This window comes from Rhodnius prolixus, unplaced genomic scaffold (assembly GCF_049639745.1).
Source record: "Rhodnius prolixus isolate KJV_2025 unplaced genomic scaffold, Rpr scaffold_1, whole genome shotgun sequence".
NCBI lineage: Eukaryota > Metazoa > Arthropoda > Insecta > Hemiptera > Reduviidae > Rhodnius > Rhodnius prolixus.
In genome coordinates this window covers 20,925,148-20,948,079 of record NW_027411581.1, presented here as the reverse complement: position 1 = coordinate 20,948,079, position 22,932 = coordinate 20,925,148, and the positions used below count along the sequence as shown (strand labels likewise).

The 22,932-nt window shown below is 32.1% G+C and overlaps 2 protein-coding genes across 2 annotated transcripts; both read right to left on the bottom strand.

Annotated features, from left to right (window-relative positions):
• Positions 1 to 2,853: 2,853 nt before the first annotated feature.
• cbc (protein CLP1 homolog) lies at positions 2,854 to 9,135 on the bottom strand. Its single transcript, XM_074133868.1, has 8 exons — positions 8,923 to 9,135; positions 8,682 to 8,843; positions 7,594 to 7,819; positions 6,652 to 6,822; positions 6,086 to 6,276; positions 5,781 to 6,000; positions 3,298 to 3,391; positions 2,854 to 3,137 (listed from the first exon to the last, which is right to left on the bottom strand). The coding sequence occupies exons 1-8, from the start codon at positions 9,019 to 9,021 to the stop codon at positions 3,026 to 3,028; spliced, it is 1,275 nt and encodes a 424-aa protein (XP_073989969.1). The 5' UTR covers positions 9,022 to 9,135; the 3' UTR covers positions 2,854 to 3,025.
• A 2,182-nt stretch (positions 9,136 to 11,317) lies between these two features.
• Positions 11,318 to 21,025, bottom strand: Srrm234 (Serine-arginine repetitive matrix 2/3/4). Its single transcript, XM_074133721.1, has 6 exons — positions 20,787 to 21,025; positions 19,773 to 19,963; positions 18,937 to 19,647; positions 17,368 to 17,766; positions 16,280 to 16,690; positions 11,318 to 14,530 (listed from the first exon to the last, which is right to left on the bottom strand). Exons 1-6 carry the CDS (start codon positions 20,856 to 20,858, stop codon positions 11,470 to 11,472), a joined length of 4,845 nt encoding a protein of 1,614 aa, XP_073989822.1. The 5' UTR covers positions 20,859 to 21,025; the 3' UTR covers positions 11,318 to 11,469.
• Between the last annotated feature and the right edge of the window lie 1,907 nt (positions 21,026 to 22,932).

The following is a 22,932-nucleotide window of genomic DNA, read 5'->3' as shown; positions in this document are numbered from 1 at the left end:
ACAGGTCCCTTGAGACATCTAAATGATTTTTAGGTGATGGCTTAATCCTCCTCTCCCCCAGAACTAACTAGAAAAGCATTTTTTAAAGGAAAAATATTTCAAAAAAAAAAAAAAGATCTCCATGAGTGCAAGGAGCATAGAAAGTTAATCGAAGATCGTTGGAGACGTTTTCGCGAAAATCGTCAAACACTGAAAAATGGATTCAGTAAACTGGCACTGAAATGAAAAATCATGGTTGATGATTTTTATCTCGAAGTTAGATTGGTGCCACCGATTCGATATGTCAAATTTAAAGTTTCTACTTTTTCAATTATGTTTTATGAGTTTTGCTGACCAAACAAACATACTCACAATTTTTATAAACTACTTTATAATTTGCAGAGATTGCAGGAAAAAGTAAAACAAAAATTGATTTTTTTTTCATTATAGATTTTAAGGTACTACTCACCGACTAATTAAATTAATTCAATTTTATATATATAGTTGCCAACTTCCTTCTTTAGTTTTCATAATATTGCACGATTTGCCAGCTCGGTTTGCTTGAAGGCAATATCCTATTGTGAACTCTACCATTAACGTTCTTATGTACGAGGGCGATATCACTTTTAGTAGGGCATCCACTACATTTGCAATGAATTATAAATATCCCAAGAAATTATTGTAAGCAGTTAGGACTAGATATTAATGTTTCTACCTACAAGTTATCATCCACCAAGAGATGGCGATTTGGCCGACAAGAGATTAAAGGTGTCAACTCTTAGAAGAGTTAATTATTTTATACGTATTTTTTTTAACTCCTCGACTCGCTTTCAAGCGCACATTAAGTTGAGAGTAAAACTATTAAGTAGAGTTTAACGGGTTCTCAATACCCATAATCCTTAAGGAAAATTATTGCGTTTATCGCTAAAAAATCTCCCTTCCTCTTCCAACAATAATGACATACTGTATTTATCTTGAAATACATAGATGTTCATCTATTTGTAACGTTAATCTTTTTATAATTTAAATACCACTTTAAAGCCCTAATGCTTTTAATTCTTAAACCCCCTAGGCTGCTTACCGAATAGAGAAATTTTTGGTTCAATTACTGGCTTAAATTTTTTTGAGAAATATTCTTGTAGATTTGCTCTTCTGTAAGCGATTCTTTCTAATTGAGAAATCAGTTATTGAGTCTAAATGAGAAAATGAGTTTATGAGGTGCGTGATTAAATCTTTTAGATTCTTCTAAATTTTGTTTGTTAAATAGCTATGTATTAGTTTTCAAATTTCCCTGAATTCTCTTTTGCATTGCACTGGCTGTTTAAACTGATAGCCGAATTAGTTCTCTTAATTTTAGGCCGCGGATAGAGAAAAAGGGAGGGGGATTATTCGTCATGTTATCTCAGCGAACGCATTGCTCACTTCCTACAATAAGTTCGCAATTAAAATTGCATAGCATTTACACTAAAGTATTCTCAGCGAAACTTGCTTTGGATAGTATTTCTCAAAATTTGGTTACACTTCTAGTAAAATTATAACTCTTCAACACAATATGCGTATCAATTCTTTGTTATGCTCCACAAGTTTGGGGAGTGAAAAAAAAAGCTCAACTTTTTTTAATCAAAAAATTATTTTCCCATCCTAAAACAACTCCCAATAATATGCTTTATTTAGGGAACAGATCAATTGTTAAGGTTTGCATAGTAAATTCATTTTAATACGTCTTTAAACTTCCTGATTCTCGTCTTTCTAATAAAATAATTATTGCCCTTGAAGTGGTCAAGAGTTATGGTTTTAAGCTTTGGAACAAACTGTCTAGTGATTTTTCATGTTTTCCTTGAGTGAAAAAAATGAAAATAAAATTCGCAAGTGCCATAGAAAGCGGGGGGTGGTGAACCGGTCAAATGCGGATACTAGGTAAGATTTCTGTTTATAGCCGTAGATTTAATGCGATGTAGAAATTACATTATCTAGTAGTGTTTCATCAGTATAAAGTAAATCAACTATCAATGGGTCTCCAACACACTTGCTTGGTAAGTAGATGTGAAGCTAAGCTGAAAAAAAAAAGTCAAACGATACAATTTATCAAAATTGCTCTTACCATTTTTCGTATTTAAGCATTTGCTTACGTCATTCAAAAAAAAAAAAATTGTCCACTATCTTGCACTCCCAATAATTCAATTCATGATGAAGTCAACAAATACTTAAAAACTTTATCGAGAAAGAATTTATTTTTTGGAAGAGCCATTTAAAGTATTTCTCAATTAAGAATTTAAACAGAGAATATTAAATTACATTAAAAAACATAAGGTATATTTTCGTGTTTCATGAAAAAATTCAAATTTTGTGATGAATTGGGTCGAAGCCTCTTAATTCACTTTAAAAATTTAAGGATTCTCTAATTAAGGCTTATAATTTGCAGCATTTAAAAGGAAACCCTTATACAACAGTCCTACCGGATGGTTTTAATTTTCCAAATCAAGCATCGATTTATATTGCAGAGGACTGAGGCGTAATTTCGAGTGTATTCAGAGCTTATATTTTCTCTAAAAATACTTCCGGTAGTAGTGTAAAAAAAATGAGACGTCACCTAAATTACAGGCCGCTCTTTGAATGGATAGCTTGTAGGTAGATAAAAATGTGGAGGTGATGTGGCTGGAATAATCAAGTTGTTTTCTATTTTAACCACTTTTTCTACTTTATTACTAAAGAGTTATCAGCTGTTTCTCACAAAAGGCAACCAATGATGACATTATTTTAGATTTAAAGAGATAAAATCTGAATATATGGAAATAATGTAAGTAAGAAAACCTAGAAATTGGTTCACTATTAAAATAGCCCATTAAAATCAAATAGAGGAATAAAAAAATAAAGTACAAGTTTTAATGTTTTAATTTTGATGTAGGGTCTCATAAATTTTGAAATAACATCAAGTTACAAATTACAATCTATCATTTATTTACAACTTACAAAAAATAAAAAATAAAAATAATACATCTTCTAAATCCAAAATCAGTGCTGAAATACCCATCCCAATTCATTTATCTCAATGGCTGTCCATAAATTGTACTTCCGATAATAAAAGTAATGTATCCGGTAGAGGCCTCGGTTGCGGGGAAAGAACTGTTACTGTATGCATTTCTAGGTCCACATTTGTTCTAAAAATAAAATTATTTAATTTTGTTAGCAAAGCCTAAAATCAATGAAATTAAAACGTATACTAAATTATGTTTAAAGTTTTTAATACCTTGATATTGTTGTAATAAAAAATGGAACAAAAAATGTTAACTATACATACAAAAAATTGTTTTCGCTTACACGCATATATATCCGGCTATGTTAGTAGTAATAACATCATCTTCTGGAGACGTAGCAAAGCTCACAGCAAGTAGGTGATGGAGTAAGTGAAGACCTACAAAGAAATTAATTTGCAAAAATGAAGTATTCAAAAATTTTTTATTTATTCATATTAAATAAAATCGAGTAAAAATGTATTGAGAATTCCTGATTTTTGCCCTCCCCGAACTTCAGCCAAAGCGAATCTACTACATTAACTTAACAAAGATGGTATTGTAGATATGAACAACTAATTAAATTCGCCAGAAAACCCAACGACTACAAATGTGGGTAATAATTAAGGTAGATAAGAATAAAAAAGACCACATCAATTTTTTATTTTGAATCAAAGACCAACGTTCTGCACGCAGAAAGGTAATAGCTAACGCGAGGCACAATATTTATCTGTCTCAGAATAGGAACTGGCAAGTGAGAAAGAAACTTTCCTGTGGATCACAATAATTTGCATTGATGCCAAGATTGAAAGTAAGCCGACTATGGCCACCGCACTTACAGGAAATAAGAACTGGATTATGTACAAACAGAACTCGGCCGTGAAGTTAAGTTTGTTAAAAATGACTTCAATAATGGAACTTTTGAAATTCCCGAAACTTGTGGTAGCTCCAGAGAAGCCCCAACAGACGACTCTGGATCTGTTGTAAAACTTGTGGAAATCAGGAAACCGTGAAAATTAAGGTAAGCAAGGTATGTTCTGAATATGCGCTAATGACATATACTCTACTCAGATCGTTTGATAAATAAGGAGTATTTTTTTTTTCCAAGATAAGGAAGAATGATTACAAATTTTAATTGAGGAATTACGATGAGATCGACTAGTGAAAAAACTAGACTGAAATGAAAGAAGAAAAATAAAAGCATCTCTACTAGAAGTAATTATTAATCGCGAAATTAAGTGCGAGAAATGAGCATGTGAAGTAGAACTATTCTGACTTTAGAGTTAATGCTAAAAATATATATTTTTTAAATTGAAAAATGATAAGAGAGTTCCCCTCATTTGTTTAAAAAAAATAAGATAAAAATTCTATTCGAAAAAAGGTGATAAGATATGAAAATAAAGACCCCAACGATCTAGTAATAAAAAAAGTTAGTAAAGATAAAAATCAGAAAGTTGTTGAAGTAGAAGATTACAGAGATTACGTTAAAACAAATTGAAATTCAACTTTGAAGTTAACAAAAAATATGTGAAATATTAGATCAAAACTTTACAGATTACAGATTAGAAAAAGCGGGACGGTACCTATGCCCCAAGGCACCGCAGCCATAAGAGGCTTTTTGTGCCCTCCCCTTTAGATTTAGTAGGCGAAACCTCCCCTAGTAAAAGGGTTAAGACTTTCCCTACTAGTTCTTTTCGCGCTACTATCTCCTTTGGTATTAAAGAGCAGCTCGGCTGTCCGAAAAGATGCAAATCTCCCTATCTCTAAGTTCCAATCGCAGGTTTTCCACCGCACAAGTTTTAATTGTAAAGACCTCGGCGTGGAAGACGGTGGAGAATCTCCCAAGAGAACTCTCAATGAACATTTCACGTTTAACCCCATACAATCCAGCCCCAGTCCCACAGGCCATCTTGGAGCCATACGTGAACAACATGCCTCTCCTCCGGCACTGTTCTGTCCAGTTTACCCTCAATTCTGTTCTCGATTTGAGGAACACCAGAAATGGAGTCTCGAAACTGTATCTAGGACATATACTGTCTTCAGCCATGCCGATAACCTTAAGGGTCGGCCTTATCTGTTATACTCATATCGCCAATGGAAGAACTAATGTACCTCTATTGCCCATTTCTCGCCAGTCTGTACGCACCGGCCCTTGCCTACGCCTGAAAAACATACTGAAGCGGAGACACCCCCAGCAGTAGGGCCACTACTAAGGGCCCCTGTAATCAACAGGGTGCAGGACAGTCTCTGCACCCTGGCTAGAGCCTTAATGGCCGTCTGTTGTTCAATCTTCCTCCACCAAACCACCGCGCCGTAGGTGATTATAATTATAGGAATGACGACTGTTCGTGAATAGAGCCAGTGAGTCATTTTGAGGCGAAAATCCCATGTCTTCCCGTAGGTTCTAGTAATACCACAAATAGCCTGTTGAGCCTTTAGTGTAACTTTATCTAGATGTGTTTTCCAAGTGAATCTGGAACCTAGAACAACGCCCAGATACTTAAACTCACCCGACACTGCCAGAATTTTGTCAAAAAATCGAAGGTTTTTGTGGCTCTCCGTTTCCCTTCTCCTAGCAAAGGGGACCACAGTAGACTTAGAAGTGTTCACAGTGAGATCTATCCTTCTAACCCTATTTTCTATGATCTTGAGTGCTTCCTGCATGAGCTGATCACAAATAGTTTGATGTAACTTAAGTATTATAATAAATAGAAGATTTTTATTCTAAAGACTATTTCTGGAAAATCCACCTGCATTAGCACTTACTCTTTGTTTAGAGAAATTCATTACCTGGTTGAACATGTACGAGTTTCGTCATATTATCGTCTGCTTTCATTCCAAGTGGCATACACGAATCTGGCAGGGGAGGAGCTCCAATTTTGTAAATTTTCAGTTCTGAAAATTTTACATCAAAACTATGTGGATGAAGAGGAGTTTTCAATCCATAAAAGTACTGTCGGACACGACTATCCCGCGTTTCTCCTCGGAACTTTTTAGTTCTTTCAACCACCTAGAATTCAAGTCATATTTTGAAACATTTTAGACAATCACAAAAAGTTTAACGACATATCACAAATAACAATTTTTTTACTTACTCCGCCGCTTTTTGGGAGTAAAACAACTTTAACAAATGTAGGCATATCTCTTACAAGCTCATTGTACAGTTTTTCTTGATCAAGCACTAAAATAATGTCAACTTCAAATGCTTGAGCAGCATGAGTCACCTGCTTATAACCATCTCCTTTTACCCAACCGCATGTATTGATAATTAAACCTGATGTGTTGGCTGAACGAACAAAATACCATATTTTATTATAATTACACATTAATTAAGAAATTAAATTATTTGATTGAAGTTTTATCTCTTAGTCAATACAAGATTATGCAGGAAGTACAAAAATGAACGAGATCACCTCTAGAACCAGCCACTTGGCCACGCATCGGGCGGACAATGATGCATAGCCAGAGTACATTATGGACAACAATTTGCTTCATTTACAGAAACTTCTTTGTGGAAAGATTCTTATTTAATTGCTACAGACGAATCCATCGTCCATATCAAAAAATAAATGAAATAATTGAATAGAAATAAATAAAATAATCCAGGCAAGTTACTGTTACTTATAATACTAAAAATGAGTTACACTTGTATATACATTACCTTTCTTATTGATTTGTAATCTTTCATGAACCACTTCTGCCATTTTGGAAACGATTAAATTCATAACTTGTACATTTTTTTGTATACCTGTATGTCCAAAATGGTAAACTAGAGGGGCCTGTTGTGAAAACCCTTCATCCACTGACGCAGGTCTTTCCACTAACACTGATCCTAAAATTAAATTCTAAGATTATTTTGTTATTTATATTAATTTACAAAAACTGAACTAGATTAAGTTTTAGGAAAAGAAAATGCTTTTCCTTAAACTAATTATATTACTAAACAGTTTATGTTTCGGTCAGTATGAGTACAAATTTCAAGTTAATAAGGATACGCAAATTTATGAAACTGAAATCATTTCCGTTTATCAAACGTGAAATGTTGCAAAACAGATAAGAATTTAACATATAAATAATATGTGATGACATTGAGATAAAGGTAGTGTCTTCATTTTATTCAAACATTACTTCAGACATAACAGTTTTTTGCTGTCCTTGCTTTTCACTTAGATTCAAAACTTTCGTTAGCAAGCCTCAAATACGCAATTAATAAAAATAATAAATCCCAGTTCGCAGACGGAGTGCCCTTAGAAATTCTTTAGCCAGAATGAAGGTATATGGGAAACTGTTTCAAGAGTGAATATATTCTGCTAATGGTCGGAAAAAATGTTAACTTTACCATTCAAAGCAGGTACCACCACTGATCCAAACAAGAACAAGTCCATTTCTTTAGTGAACACTATGTCTGTATCATAGTACAGACAATCACGATTAAGTGTTTTTCTCTTTCTTATACAATATTTATATACACATTGATAAATGGATATAATTTAACGCATCATAACAATCGAGCGGTCAGGGGCGCGGGACGAAAAGCTAAGAGGTATTGCGGTACTGGGATCGATTCCCAATAATGGCATCAGATTCAATTAAAACAACTTACCAACTGATCCAGGTACAGAGACCTGTCCTTGTCCCACATCTAAATCTACAAAAACTGGTGTCCTGCCCATTCTTACTGCATAGTTAAGCAGTATTCTGCAAACTGTAGATTTCCCCACGTCTGTTGGGCCAACAACCATAGTAATAGGCCCTCTCTTCACTTCACTGTCTACTTCTGCTTTCATTCGAAGTTGTTCCAGACAAGCATGACAATTTAAGTAAAACATCTGAAAAATAGTAAGCAATAAAGTGAATAAATATTAATTTGAGTGAAAACTATAAAACCATAGTGAAAACTATGGTTTCTGCTGTTAACTTTATGTTTTAAAAGACGAATTGATTTCGTACTCAAGTAGTTCAGCGAATGTACAATAAATAACCTGATTTGGAATATTCAGCAATATAGCACGAGCGAAGATTAGGCTGGAGTTGAACACATGATACGAATGAAGTGTTTATTATTCCATCGATATAATATTTGGACAAGTCGTGGTTTCGATTTAAAGCAACTGTACAAATACCATAATTGCAGTTCGATAAAAACCGGACTTTCCTCAATTTCTTTACTAACAAATAAGTAAGAAACAACCTCTCATGCGATCATAATGTTTTATGGGAATCCATTTTGTAGAATTTGCCGTCACCACCACCGTCTCACCTGCTTTGGAATGTTTTTCCAAATGGTTTATGGAAGGAAACAGATATCGAACAAGAATCTATCCTAACAGCCTCAACTGGTATTCACCGACAATAGTGTTCATTAATAGAAAGAGACTAGGTTTAAAATACGTTAAAGAAAGAGAATCAAGGATGAGTAAATGTATATAAATATATTTGTAATTCCATTCAAACAGAACTTTCTGCTTTTCTCCAAAGTAAATACAAAAATCCTACAATGAAAACTTATTATTTCACTGGAGGTTAATAATTTCGACCTCAAAACGAAAGCATCCCATAGATTTTTAGATGAAAAAGATACTTAAAACTGGGCTAAAACTGAATAACTAATTGAAGATGATCATTTATGCCCTTAAAAGATAAAACTGGAGAGAGCAGAAACAGTAACAGCTCACTATCAATATCACTCACCATAGGTGTCTCTTTTGCTACGTAGCTTATGTCTTTCCTTCCCTTAAGTTCCAGCGTACAGCCTTGCCAAGTAAATACTGCTAATTTTGCTCCAATTCCAAATGTGTAAGTCTTTCCTTTGACTAGTTCTGTACCAAATATTTCGGCATAACCACTTTTTAACTGTAACGAATAATTTCAAACGCGGCTAAGACACAAGCACATTAAAGATAAAAATTAATAAATGTAATTATGGAATTACTTCTAAGGTGACTGTTTCATTTTTTTGTTCAACTTCAAATCTTAATTCCTGATCTGCTTCCAATACAATTTCTTGCACTTCCGATTCTTTGTCTGACATTTTGAAAATTCTTAATCTGGAATTATTACTTAAAACACTGTAAGACTAAACTTCGCGAAATGGTTTATTATAGCATATCAATTACCTTCCCATGAAGACTCATAGACCTAATTGGCCAGCTAATACAGGCTGCCAAGCTATTTTGAATTGATGCCAACCTATGAAAATGAAAGAATTTAAAATCACTTTATACCAATAACAACTTAAATGTTAATTTCTTTTAGTTGTTCCAGTTTTTAGCATTATGTTTGTGGTTAATAGGAAATGTTTTTGTTGGGTAAAACACATTACTATAAATATTAAACCTTCAATGTTACCTACTTTTTATCTACATAAGCAAGAAAATTGTGTTCATTACTTGTGTGTGCAAAAGCACTTTCCTAAAGAAAACTACAAAATAACTTGTAGGACTTCACCAGATTGAGATTAGTTTTGTGCTTTTTTTGACTGCAACTTTATGTCGATTCTGAACGGCAAATTCATTTTTAATGCTCTTTATTTGTTACAACTTACAACTCTATACAAAAAGTTTATTCACTTAATTTTGGATTTCAAAAGAAAAACTTGTGAGAGTGCTACAACTTGCACGTTATATTCTCCTGAAAAATAAAGTAGCCATCATTAATCCTTTCGGATTCATTCGAAGCTTTTACGTAACTTCGAAAAAAAAGACTATTATTATCCTACATTAGTTGATAATAATGTCAGTAAAAAAATAATGTAAGAGCTGATTCACTTTCTATGACATTGTCTTTAAGAGATGTCATAGCTTCATTTCTTTAAAAACCGAAATAGTTACTTAATCATTACTAAAACATTAAATTAAATGTGTGCAGGTTCTCTGAGCCGTTCAGGTTCTCTCATTTAAGAGTTGTCGGCTATTTAATTTTGAAATGAAAAGATTTTTTTCAATAAAGTTTGTAATAACTCCTACAATGCTAAACTAAAGAAATTAATTACTCTTAGTTAACATTATGTTTTCTAGAGGATAAATTTCTTTTGCCAATTATTTTAAGAGATACGTACTATATTATTTTCTTAAACTGAACAAATGCAATACTTTCCAAATTTGAAATAATCTTATCTGTATCTCTGTCCCCAGCAATAAACTGTCAAATCTTTATTTTATTTTTGTACAACTGTTTTGACAAATAAAGGTCAATAGAGGAAGATGAACCTCAAAATAAAAACCAATATTTGCTTTATTCAAGTTCTTGTTAGCGTTAACTTAATAAATTATAGAATGTAGTTAACATAAGAAAATTAAACCAACTTTTTCATAATTAAATAAAAAAGAAAGTGTAAAGAATACTTTGTGGGACCAGAACTCCACTAAAATCTTATATTACATCCTACTTCACCTCCAAGTTGTTCCTTTTGAACTTTATTCCTTAATTGAGTTGATATTCCATCATATATATTCATCTTAAGAGTTTTATTGGATTCTGGAAATTTGAGTCGATTTTTTTTAGATATATCTACTAGACCCTGATAACCAACTCTCCGACAATGGTTTAAAATTAAGTATGTGCATTCTGCGACTTTTTGTGATTTAGTTAATACGCTTATGTAGGACATGCGATAAACAAACGATTTCTGGAGCTCAAAACATGTTTTTTCTTGAGTGAATTCAAACTATATGTCTGATGTTCAACACGAATGCAAAACTCCCTCTCCTTGAAGCAAGTAAAAAGAAGGGACGATTATTTTAAAGAGCAAGGAAAGTTAGATTTCTTCCATAAAATGTTTCTTGGTAACAATACCTCCTCCCTTGCTAATTATTCAAGAATTCCTCAAAAGTGCCACTTTATTTAATTATGAAATGTTAACACCTGTGTAGAAACCAAACACCAATTAAGGTTGGGGTGGTATGAGGCTATTCTATTTTTCGAGATAATTAATTTCAGGAGGTTTTGGGTTCTCACCTTTCCTCGAATGCCCTTTCAATATATTGAGGTTTCATACAAATTACTATGAGTTAAAAGAAAAAAAACGTATAAGAGACAGCGCTCACTCAACATTTTTTATAAGATAAAAATAAAGAAAAAAAAACGAAAAAATTAAATAATTTATTAATTAAACATTCACTGAAATATACATATAAACAGCAAATTAAATTTTTCCATTTAAATTGTCTTACAAAAAAATTTATATAGTGTACACTCCCTCATTTTTTTTTAATTACAAAAAAATGTACATTATTTACATTTTGAGAAAGTGTTGTTATAGAGATTTCATACTATACCCTATTAAAATTTATGCTTACGTTGAAAATAAATACATTTACTCATATAATAATTTAACTTTATAAAAATAATACACTGCATGAATTGAAAATAAAGTTAGTTGCTTGATTGTAAAAGTTGGCGGGTACGATTCTTGGACTTTATTCCTTACTTATTACTTCGATTTTTAAGCATTTAAGAGACCAAGTAATAATGATACTAACTAATCTAATGTTACTTTTACTCCGAAATTCAGAGGTCTTCTTGCTGGAATAACTGTCTTATTACGACTAGCAGTTGACCCAAAATTAATCTTCCTTATGCCGTTCGATCTTACGTCACAACTCATTGAGGTTTTAGTATCTGAATCAATTTTTGTAAATCGAGGCACACATTTTTGATTGTCAGTTACATTTTTTTTGTAGAAAGGACTATGAGTTGTTTCAAATGTAATAGGTTTTAAAATCCATTCTTTTATTTCCGCACCTTTATTATAATTTCTACAATTCATATCAGGCGATTTCAAAACAGTTTTACTTGCAAAATCATCATCAGAAAGAGTGGTTGAGACAAATTCTGGTTTCTTAGATGACCTAATGATAATATTAGGAGACTTTCTAGAATCCTTTAGAGAGATAACGTTTTGATTTTCATTAATGTTTTCACTGAATACTTTGCTGCTTTCGACCCCACTATCGTTGGCCTTACATTTTTTTGGAGTAATTTCGTTATAATTCGTTGAAATGTCTTGTGTAATTGTACGAGACATCTCCTCTAGTAATGAAATTGTATCATTTTTTACAGTTTTTTCGCACTCTTGTTTTTTATATTGCAAAGTATGTTTATTACTTTTTTTAAAGAGAGATGATGGCTTGAAATTCTGGATACGTGTTCTAATACAATTATTTTCGGTATTCAAATTATAGATTATTCCAGTCTTATTATGGAGAACATCTTCTGACAGTGAAGGAATACTTTCTTTTAAAGCAGTTTTTTCTTCAGTTACGGTGTCTCCTATATTCTCACTTCCAAACTTGTTTTCACTACCTATGTTTTTATAATCGCTATTATTGATATTTGAATCTGGCGTGCACAATTTTTTGGAACGCGTTTCTTGATTATTACTACGTATACTTGCTCTATCTTCTAAATCATTTGCTTTTCTTCCATCAATTACAGAACATACTGGGAAATCATTAAAAGTCTGTTTTATGCTGTCTTTTTCAATTTGATTGTCACAATTTAAATTTTGAATTGTTGTTATGTCATTGCGTTCTGTTTCCTGTACTGATAATGATGGAATTTCCAACGCAATGCCTTCCCTATTATTTTCTGGTAACTTACAAGATGAATTATCAATTAGTAATAGCTTATTATTACCAACACTAGATAACTCAATATGTCGGTCAGTTGTATGTTTTTCCTGAACTGTTAGACTTCCATGTACAGTACCTCTATTCTTTTTCAAGCAGCAGGGACTCAGCTTAGATTTTCTAGGAGATAAGACTTGTGATCCCTTCCCTGGCGGACTTTGCTGCGAATTGGACTCTTTAATTTTAGTTTTCTTTTTTGCATTTATGGTGATGGCAATTGGATCCTTAACATTATTTTTACATATTCTCATGACTTTTTCTTCTTGCTGGCTTATAAATGCATCATTAATTGCAAATCTATTACATTTTGTAGGAGTGTCATTAACACTAGGAGGATGTTTCGTACAAGCTTTTTCTTCCTTTTTATTACCGTATGTAACTATACGTGGTGTTTTTCTCGGATATAAAATATTGATTGGTCTGTCACTAAAGTTCTTATTACTTGACATAGAATTTAAAGAACTTGTGAGATGATTACTCTCCGATGTCTGATAAGCTTGAGAAAATGTTTTTGGCGCCATGTTTAAAGCTAAAATTGTGTCATCGGCAGCAGGTACTGAAATTGACTTCACAGGTGTATTTAATGGAGATATTTTTGACTCCACTTTCGTTAAAGCAGAAACAAATTGTGTTGTATCATCAAACTGCCCTAATACTGAATCTTCATACTTGGATTTAAAGGGAAAATTAAATCGCAAATCAACGATAGAACCCGTATTTACACCTAAACCTATTGACGAAGATTTACATGAATCAGTCTTTAACGGAGAAAATATTGATTTCATTCTATGCTTATTTCCTCCAACCTCTTCAAAAGCTCGTTCTAATTTATCCATGTTTGAAGAAGTTGACGGTTGTTCATTAGAACTTTCAATCTGAGTAACAGTCTTACAATTTATAGCGTGTGTTTCTGTTGAATGAGCAATATCTATGGAAACTGATTTCTCCCCTACTGTTTTTTTTAAGTTTGAATGAAATTTGGCATTTTCAATGTGTGCACTGCAAGAATCCTCGTAGACAGTGGGTGAGTTCAATTCCAGAAGTGGAGTTGTTTCATTACTGTTTTCTGCCCATTTTAATGGACTTCCAAATAAATCTTCCAACACATCACTAGCACGAGTTTTGCTATTGTTTAATTCCAAAGTATCCCGTTCTGTTTGCTTCTTTTCATCATTACTAAATGAATTGGTAACATTTTCAGTTGTTGAAGAAGTAGCGCCAGTTTCGCTTTCTTGTAAACGATTGCCTTTCTTCCTTTCTTTTAGATTTTCCACAGTTTTAACTAAACCATTCCAAGAATTCGAAACAGGTAGTACAAGTTTTTTTGATGGTTTCTTAATAACTATTGAAGAAACAGGTCTCAAGAATTTCGGAGAATCACTTTTTGTATCGCTAATAGAAATAGGTTTTGGACCTTCTTCTGGATTTTTTAATTTGGATTGAGAATTTTGTTCCTTAGGCTGTACAGTCCTAAAAAATAAAACATTTTCACATTTCCGATTACTTACTTCCCAAGCAGTTTCTTTTTGAAGTGTAAAATTGTTTTCGGCAGAAGATATTTCTAACAAAGGTAATGCTTTCAAAATTGTATTTTTTTGTTCTGAAGCAACATAATTTGACTTGCTTGTTGGAAGTAACGTGCACTGCACTCCGTTATTAGGTGGTATCTCCACTCCATCTCTAACTTCATTATATATTTTCGAATTATTTTCAATAAGCAGTTCATCTGGCTCTTTCTTGGAGTTTTTTGCATTTTCAATGCAATTATTAATATTTGCATTAGATATTAAAGAAGTATTTGAAATTTCAACATTAGGGGAATAACAGATACTGCTTTTATGTAAATCTTCGACGTCATTACTAGTGTTAGTTTCAACTATCTTTATATTTCCAACTTTTGATGGATCTTTGCTGCAAAGAAAAATAGTAATTATTATAAAAAAATAAAATGGAAATTACTTAGAGATATAAGGTATGAATCGTAAGGGGGGTTCAATGAGAATCCTGGGTCCAAGAAGTGCCCTTATGTTGAAAATGTAGTTTCCAACTCACACTACACTTGCTACACTTACATGAAGAGTAAACCATTTTTGAAAAAAAGAGAAATAAAATTAACAAAACTTAAGCATACAGTAGTATGCATTAGTAGTGTTTTAGAATATATAGAAGGGGCGCGAGAATACAGCAGAAAGTAATGAATTTTTTTTAGGCGCGACAACATCTGAGGTTATTGGCGCCCAGAGCTTTTTTCAATGCACTACCGGCCTCTGGACAGTGTTCTCTTTTGATTTGATTTAAACAAATTTAATTTTAAAAAAATTATAGAAAATGATAAGTGAGAAAAGAAAAAATTTGAAGAACATTACGGACAACAATGTCCATCACCGAAAAGTGAGCTGTAAGAACTTCTTAGAGAGAGAAAATCTAAGGGCCAACAGCTGGATTCGAACCGGTAATCTCCGCGTTGAAATCTCTACTTTGTTATCGTGAATAACGACATCTACACGCTCCTTGAAATTAATGGTTATTTCTTCTAGTAGTTTTGTTCTAGAAATTTTGAATGCTTGGGATCGTAGTGCTGGAAGTATCGAGTTTTGTTTTAATGAGATGATTCATTTCGCTTCTTCGAGCGGTATGCCAATATCAGAAATGACACATCAAAATGAACATAACAACAATGCGATAATAAATTATGACGAACAACGAAAATAATGAAGCGGATAACAGAAAAAATAAATAAATAAAAATGATAAAAAAAATCTGATCTCTACCAGCTTGTGAACCTTACCATGGACACAATCAGAAACAAAATTTGTATCCGTGTTGGACTTGGTCCTGCATTTTGATGCAGGTTTCTTTAATTTGATCATCAAAGATGAGTGAAGGGATCAAAGAAGGCTCAATGGTTTCTAGTTAAACAAACTGATAAGAAGGAAAAAAAGTAAAAATACGAAGTTGCGACAAACTTGTCCATTCATTCAGAAAAAACGAAAATTGCAATGAAAAACAAAAAAAAAACCATGCAGTTCAAATAACACATAGCCACTTTAAACTAATAGTGACATTTTATCAATCAAATGGAAGAAGATATTGGATGCAAATTGTAAGATTTAAACAAATTAAATTTTAAAAAATAAGAATATTATAGAAAATAAGTGAGAAGAGGAAACATTTGAAGAAGATATAACCAAGTCTTGTTCTTTAGATTTATCAGGTAACAATTATCTTTCAAATACAATAATTGACATTTTTGCAGCTTAACATACTAAGGGACTAAAAATACAATTGAACTGCAACTTTAGCAACCCAGAAGAAACCACTTATGTTCAAAATGTAAACGGAGAGTTAATAAAAGACCATTTCAATATTTGATGGATATATTGTACTTACAAGTACAGAAATGCCTCACGCGCGCTTTACGCCCAACTACCAATCCATGGGTCATGGGCGGAGGCAGGTATTTTTGCATAAATTTCTCATAAGCTATTAAACATGATCCAAACCCCAGACTAGAAACTGAGCCCAGTACAATAATACAAGTAAGCTATCGTGGCGCCTTGTCTTAGCTTATTAGATGGGTTTTAAATAAGTCATATTTTCTTCTTCGACTTTTCATATATAAGTAAATATAAGACAACAAAATATAACAAAAATAATTACCCATTAGTATTCTTTTCTTTTATTGTACTTTGATTTTCTCTAGATTCCATTTGAAGAACACCCTGCGATTTATTGGTTACTTCTTGAAGCCCTTGTAATATGTTAAACTTTCTTTGAGGATGAAGTGTATCACTTCTTCCAGGTGATAGCTTAGTATTTATGCTTGATGTTTCATTTATTTCTTCATTTTTCCTTAAAGAAGTATTATTTGCTCCACATTTTGCATCAGAAATTAAATTTTTATTACTGCACATTTGTAAACCTTTATTTTCTGAAACAATCTTTTTGTCATCTTTTGAAATTTCGTCTTGAATATCTTTATTATGATTATTTGTTCTCTTAACATGGCAAGCCTCATCATCTGAGAATCTTCTTTTCTGATTTTGAGTCTGTTTTGTGGAATCGACAACCCTACAAGAAGAAGGATGAATTAAAATTATTATTATGCCTTTTTTGAGTACCTACAAAATGTTCTAGGGCCAAGGGTGGTCAATAGCTTAAGCCTAAACGAAGGTGGCTGCACTCTTCTAGTCTTCTCCTATTCATCCAGCACCTTCTAACCTGAGGGACGTAGTGGACTAGGCTTTCTAGCAAACTTTTCTGTAATCTAGAAAGGCTGCACAAAGGGGTAGATAATCCAAGTTGCTAGAGTTTAAAGTGCTATTTGCATTGAGAACATATTGTAAGGAAACTCTTTTGCTCGGGATGAAGAGGAATTAAACGAAAGATGATCAAATATCAGAATTTTATGAACGAAGTATAACCACAAGAACATAACTCGCATTTTAAAAAATTTAAACTACGAAAATAAACAGGGATATGTTCATTATACAGCATTTAATTGTTAAATTCTTTGAGGAATTTATTGCGATATTTTTAGGGCCTTAGCCCCTGTTAGGCGTGAAATAAAGCAATAAAAAAAAAAGTATAAAAACATAGTACCAAATTAAGTCGCCCTGAATTAAAATAGAGGAAATGTTAAAAAGCAAATCTAAATTGGGTTCAATTGTTTCTTTTATGTATATTCACAGTTTTATAAATATATATATATATATATAATATATACAAAATGCAACAAAAATAAATACCTATTTGTATTTTCTATTATTGTACTTTGATTTTCTCTAGATCCCAATTGAAGAACACCCTGCGATTTATTGGTTACTTCTTGATGCCCTAGTAATATGTTAAATTTTCTTTGAGAATGAAGTGTTTTACTTCTTCCAGGTGATAGCTTAGTATTTATGTTTGATGTTTCATTTATTTCTTCATTTTTCCCTAAAGAATTAGTTGCACCATATTTTGCATCAGAAATAAAATTTTTATCACAGCCTATTTTTAAATCTTTATTTTCTAAAACAATACTTTTGTCATCTTTTGAAATTTCGTTTTGAAAATCTTTATTATTTGTTCTCTTTACATGACTAGCTTCATCACCTGATAATATTCTTTTCTGATTTTGGGCCTGTTTTGCAATATCTGCTTCCCTACAATAAGAATGATAAATTAAAATAATTACTATACGTTTTCCTTATTTAAGTCTGCCCAAAAAAGTCCTGCGGCTAAAGATAGGGAGGAGCTTGAGCTTAAAAGTACGACTGCACTCTTCCAGGAGGGATAGCAGGCTTAACCGATCGGACGCGGTATCTAGTAACAAAAGAGGTGGATCCGTCACTTCACAAAATCTCGGTGGCTCTATACATAAATGTCTAGCGGCTATAGGTGTACCTGAAGCCAGCCTTGCAGATGTCCTACACACTTCTTTTCCCAATCCTGCTTTTCCTTTCAAAGCTTTCCTTCACTCTTTAGAGTTACTTTCAAGAACTTTGACGAGCATGGCATCTGAGCCCAAATCAGAAGCAGCTAACGACAGCATCTCGGGAAATGGAGGATCCCCAAGAAAGCATCTTAGTTTGAATAGTGCAGGATCCTGGGATCACGTGGACTCAGCGATTCGTCGGATTTTGCATCTACATGAATAAAAATATAGAAGTGGGAAATAGGTTAGTAAGCGTGGGACAACAATATTTCTATCTCGTGCAATAGGATGATGGGCCTAAGTAAGTGAGCCTACTATTACATAATTGTTGCAGCCAGGGTGGGGCAGTGTTTACCCCTCTCCAAGAGGAGCTTCTTAAAGCTCAAGGAACATTTACCAAGTGAAACTCGAATGTTGCGGCTACTCTAGAAAAACTGAATATTGCAGTTTCAGTTCTTCTAAGGGATATATAGAACGATAGGAAAATAGTAGCTTTAGACAATTCCTTGCGGCCGTTGGCCGATATCTCGAGGAAAGACTAAACGCTCAAAGGGGGAAAGGTAAAGATTACCTGCAGACCAAGAAACAGGTAATAGGAGAATTTGTTTAACAGACTGAGTATGGAGTGTTTTTTAGTGAGCGCTTAATGCGTTAATTTTTCGGTGATATATTTTCAGCAGAATAAGGTGATTAAACAATAACTCTTAGCACCAGGAACATAAGTAAAAACTTTTATTTTAGGTATCAAACACTTAAATTAAAACTTAAAAACCAAATTCTGCCCTAATGAACTAAAATTAGAAAACATGAGGATAGACGAATCTAAATTGCGTTCAATAGTATAATGTAAAAATGAATATAAATAAAATGGACTACAAAATACAATAAAAATAATTACCCATTTTCATCCTTATCTTTTGTAGTTTGTTTTTCTCTAGATTTCATTTGAACGACTTCCTGAAGTTTGTTTGTTACTTCAGGCTGATCTTGTAATTTTTTTAACATTCTTTCCGAATAAAGCGTTTTACATCTTCTAGATGGTAGCTTAGTATTTGTGCTTGGTATTACATTTATTTCTTCATTTCTCCTTGAGGAATTACTAGATACTTCGTATTTTGAATCAGAATAATGATTTTTCCTTGAGGAACTATTAGATCTTTCGTATTTTGAATCAGAATCATAATTATTTCTCCTTAAGGAATTATTAGTACCTACGTATTTTGAATCTGAATTAAAATTATTTCTTCTCGAGGAAACATTAGATCTTTCGTATTTTGAATCAGAATAAAAATTATTTCTCCTTGAGGAATTACTAGATCCTTCGTATTTTGAATCTGAATTAAAATTATTTCTCCTTGAGGAAATATTAGAACTTTCGTATTTTGAATCAGAATTAAAATTGTCAGTGCACATTGGTAAACATTTACTTTCTGAAACTATACTTATGTGATATTCTGAAATTTCACTTAAATTTGTTTTTGATTTTGTTTGATCCATTTTTAAAGATTTATCTTCAGTGAAATCTTTATTATTATAATTTGTTTCCTTCACCTCATCATCTTGGTATCTTCTTTTCCGATTTTGAGTCTGTTTTGTACAATTGGCAATCCTAAAATAACAAAATGAATTAAAATTTTTACTGTAAGCTTTTCGATATTAGAGAAACAAAAAAATTGGAAGAAACTCTAAACAGTGAGAAAGAATAAAATTTTTATAGAAAATAAGTTAACTCACTCATCTCTCAATTCCTTTATTAGTTTGTCTTTTCTTTGAATTTCAGCCTGAGCAGTTTTCAGCAGAGATGATATATTATTAGCAAGAATTGTGCATTTAGTTTCGTATTCATCTTTCTCTTTTGTAATTTTAGCTATAGTCTCATTAAGTTGAAAAATTTCTTTACTCAGATTTTTATTGATCGTTTGAAGCTTAAAAAAACAAAAAATGGAGCATATTATTACATTAAAGTTTAGCAGTTTAGCACACACGACTAGTTCAATCTACAAATTTACATTTCATGATGCCTATCACCTGTAACCTCGTAGGAAGAAGTCACTAATAACTTCTTCAGCTACTCCATGTCACTGAGCTAAAAGAGCTATTGTGTCTCCATAAAGCATTTTAACTGAATTTCATTTATGCACTAAAACTTTAAAGACGCTTTTTGGAGACACAATACGCCTTTTTAGATCCGGTGACATGGAGTGGCTTATTGCCACTTTCATTATTATCTAGCATTTAGAACTAAGAAAAAATCTAAAGACTCTCAATTATAACAGTTTAAAAAAGTAGAACTTGAGTATTAACTGTAAGTGATGAATAACTCAGAATATAACACCATTATTATTGAAACACAATGTAAGTAATGATTTATTATGAATATAATTTTCAGCTTTTACATGTGACTTGTATACGAGCCATCTTCTTTAAAACTAAAGAATTCTAAAACTTTATGGAGAATTTTTATATTGAGGGCATTTTTATCAAATCATGAAATGTGACCCTACCAAAGTTTTGTTACTTTGATAGGAAAAGCAGAACTTTATAGAAAGATGATAAAAGTTAATAATTTCTATATTGCACCTACTATGCGTTTTATAACCTTTACGTAAACCAGATCATTAATATCCGTTTTAATAGAATTAATAAAAAAAGTCGAATTAATTCAGAATGTAAATGATCTTGACATTTTAGTAAAACTCGTCAGGAAATGCCAAACTTAAGCGTTTAAAGTAAAAAAATATTTTTTACCTTATCTAGAGTCTCAGAGTAACTAAACTTGGGCAAATCAGCATAAATATCAATATCATTAGTTTCTGCCATAACTCCTCAAAACACCATAGTTTTTCTAAAGGTACCATTTAAATGAACGTTCAAGAATAGCTTCCGTTAAAAATACAAATTTAAATGTGGCCCTAGATAATTAACATTTAAACACGCAGCACGTACAATCTTGCCTGCTTACACACCTTACACATGAGTGCACTCTACTGACTAACTCGCGTAGTACAACACACAACAAAGCTCTACTCAAGCCAAATCTAAAGAATTACTGGTTATTCGATTCATGAAATCGATATCAATAATTTTTGTTTAAAAAAAGTAGGCTGGAGCCCCTAGGCAAATGTAACATTGAACATGAAAATTGTTTATTTCTTTTAGTGCATGAACATATATGACTAAAGTTATTGGTATCCCTAGATATTGATAATTATTGGAACAGAAAGTTTTACAATAGTAAAGAAGTTAAATTCTAAGTTGCTGAATGGCACTTCATTCAGTTCTTAAATATAAAAGATTGATTGAACAATCAATAAATACATCATTAATCTAGCAAAAATGCAATCCTTAATCATGTACCAAAAAGAAAGAAATACGAAATAAAACGTAAAAAGAAACATATAAATATTTTTTTTTTCCTCTTTATTAGTATGACTACAACAGGAAGTTTAACAAGTAAAGGTGAAATTAAAAGATATAAATTCACTTGATTAACTTCTTTGAAAAATTAACCAGTGTTCCAATTCTTTTACAGAGGAATTGTAGGCACAATCACAGTAAGTGGTTTCTCGACTAGGTGAGGAGAGAAGAGGTGTTCATTATGGCTCATATGAAATAAGATTAAAAAAAAAAAAAAAAAATTAGGAGTCTCTCTGAATATTATGTACTTTTTCACAGAATCTATAATTATGCCCTCTCTCTGATTTAATTCGACCACGTATTCAAGCGACTTTTATTTATAGATCTAAGCGCAATTGCTGTCGTCTAATAAATACCATTTTGCGTGACTATTAATGGTGTCTATAATCCGTAGTACCCGGCCCTGAGGTTGAAAAAGTTGTTAGAAATGAAATCATTTTGTAAAACAGATTCTGTTTATTTTAATTTTTGCGAGAAGCCTTTACTATTGAGGCGTCGGATGTAGCTCGTAAATATAAAATGTTCGCAACTTTTTTTTCTTTTAAACAGCTCCGTTGTAACCAAATTTTAAAGTTTAGATAATAACGGAGAATCTGCAAAGTACGAGAAAGCAACAGGAATAGGAAGTGAGAGATAGTAAACTATTATTTATTTTTTTATCTCCTGTTATCGCTGGCATGTAAAAGAAGTGGATGATAATGAAATAGAGGATAGAAAGGTGATTTGGGCACCTAAAACTTAAGATGTTGACTTGCCTTAAATAAAAAATATATAATGATAATTCAGTAGGCAAAAATTTTATTGGCAATGTGAAGATAATTGAAGCCAAAGAATTTTTTTTCTGAAAAATATTCATTTTAACTTATTAGAATTGGTCAACGGTTTAATAAAAGAGGAGGAGCAAGAAAGGAAGATAAATGACATTTTAGAAAAAAAGATGGCAGCTAGTTCTGTCCGGCCATTAACCATTAAATTGCAGCCCTTAAAAAAGATATTCTTGAAGTTGTACTGGCAATCGAGAAAAATAAAAGAAAAGCTTAAATTAAAAAATCAAAGATGTGAAGGAGAAAAAAATTTCGATTCAAATCAAAATGTAGGATTTTGAAAGTAACTGAAGAAGCAGTCGTTTATGTAAATAAAACTTTTTTAAAAATTAATTATTTAAAAAAAATATATACAATATATATATTTTATTTTTCAGAAGCAAAGATAAAAATAATGCATTAGTTTAACAAAAATATTTCAACTTCAAAATTGATCTTATGTTCAATCCATAATAATTATGCGGAACGAATAATCTTACAAAAGTAATTATCTTTTAACGTTTGAGTTTTTTTTTTCTAATCATGCTCTTCTTACCAGGATTTTAATGTTAGTTTGAAAAGGAAGAATAATATGAAGTACATTTAGATTGTGAAGCGAGTGTGAAGAAACATCTTAAGTCCTAAAAAAAATTATGGTTCCCTTCAGTGACAGT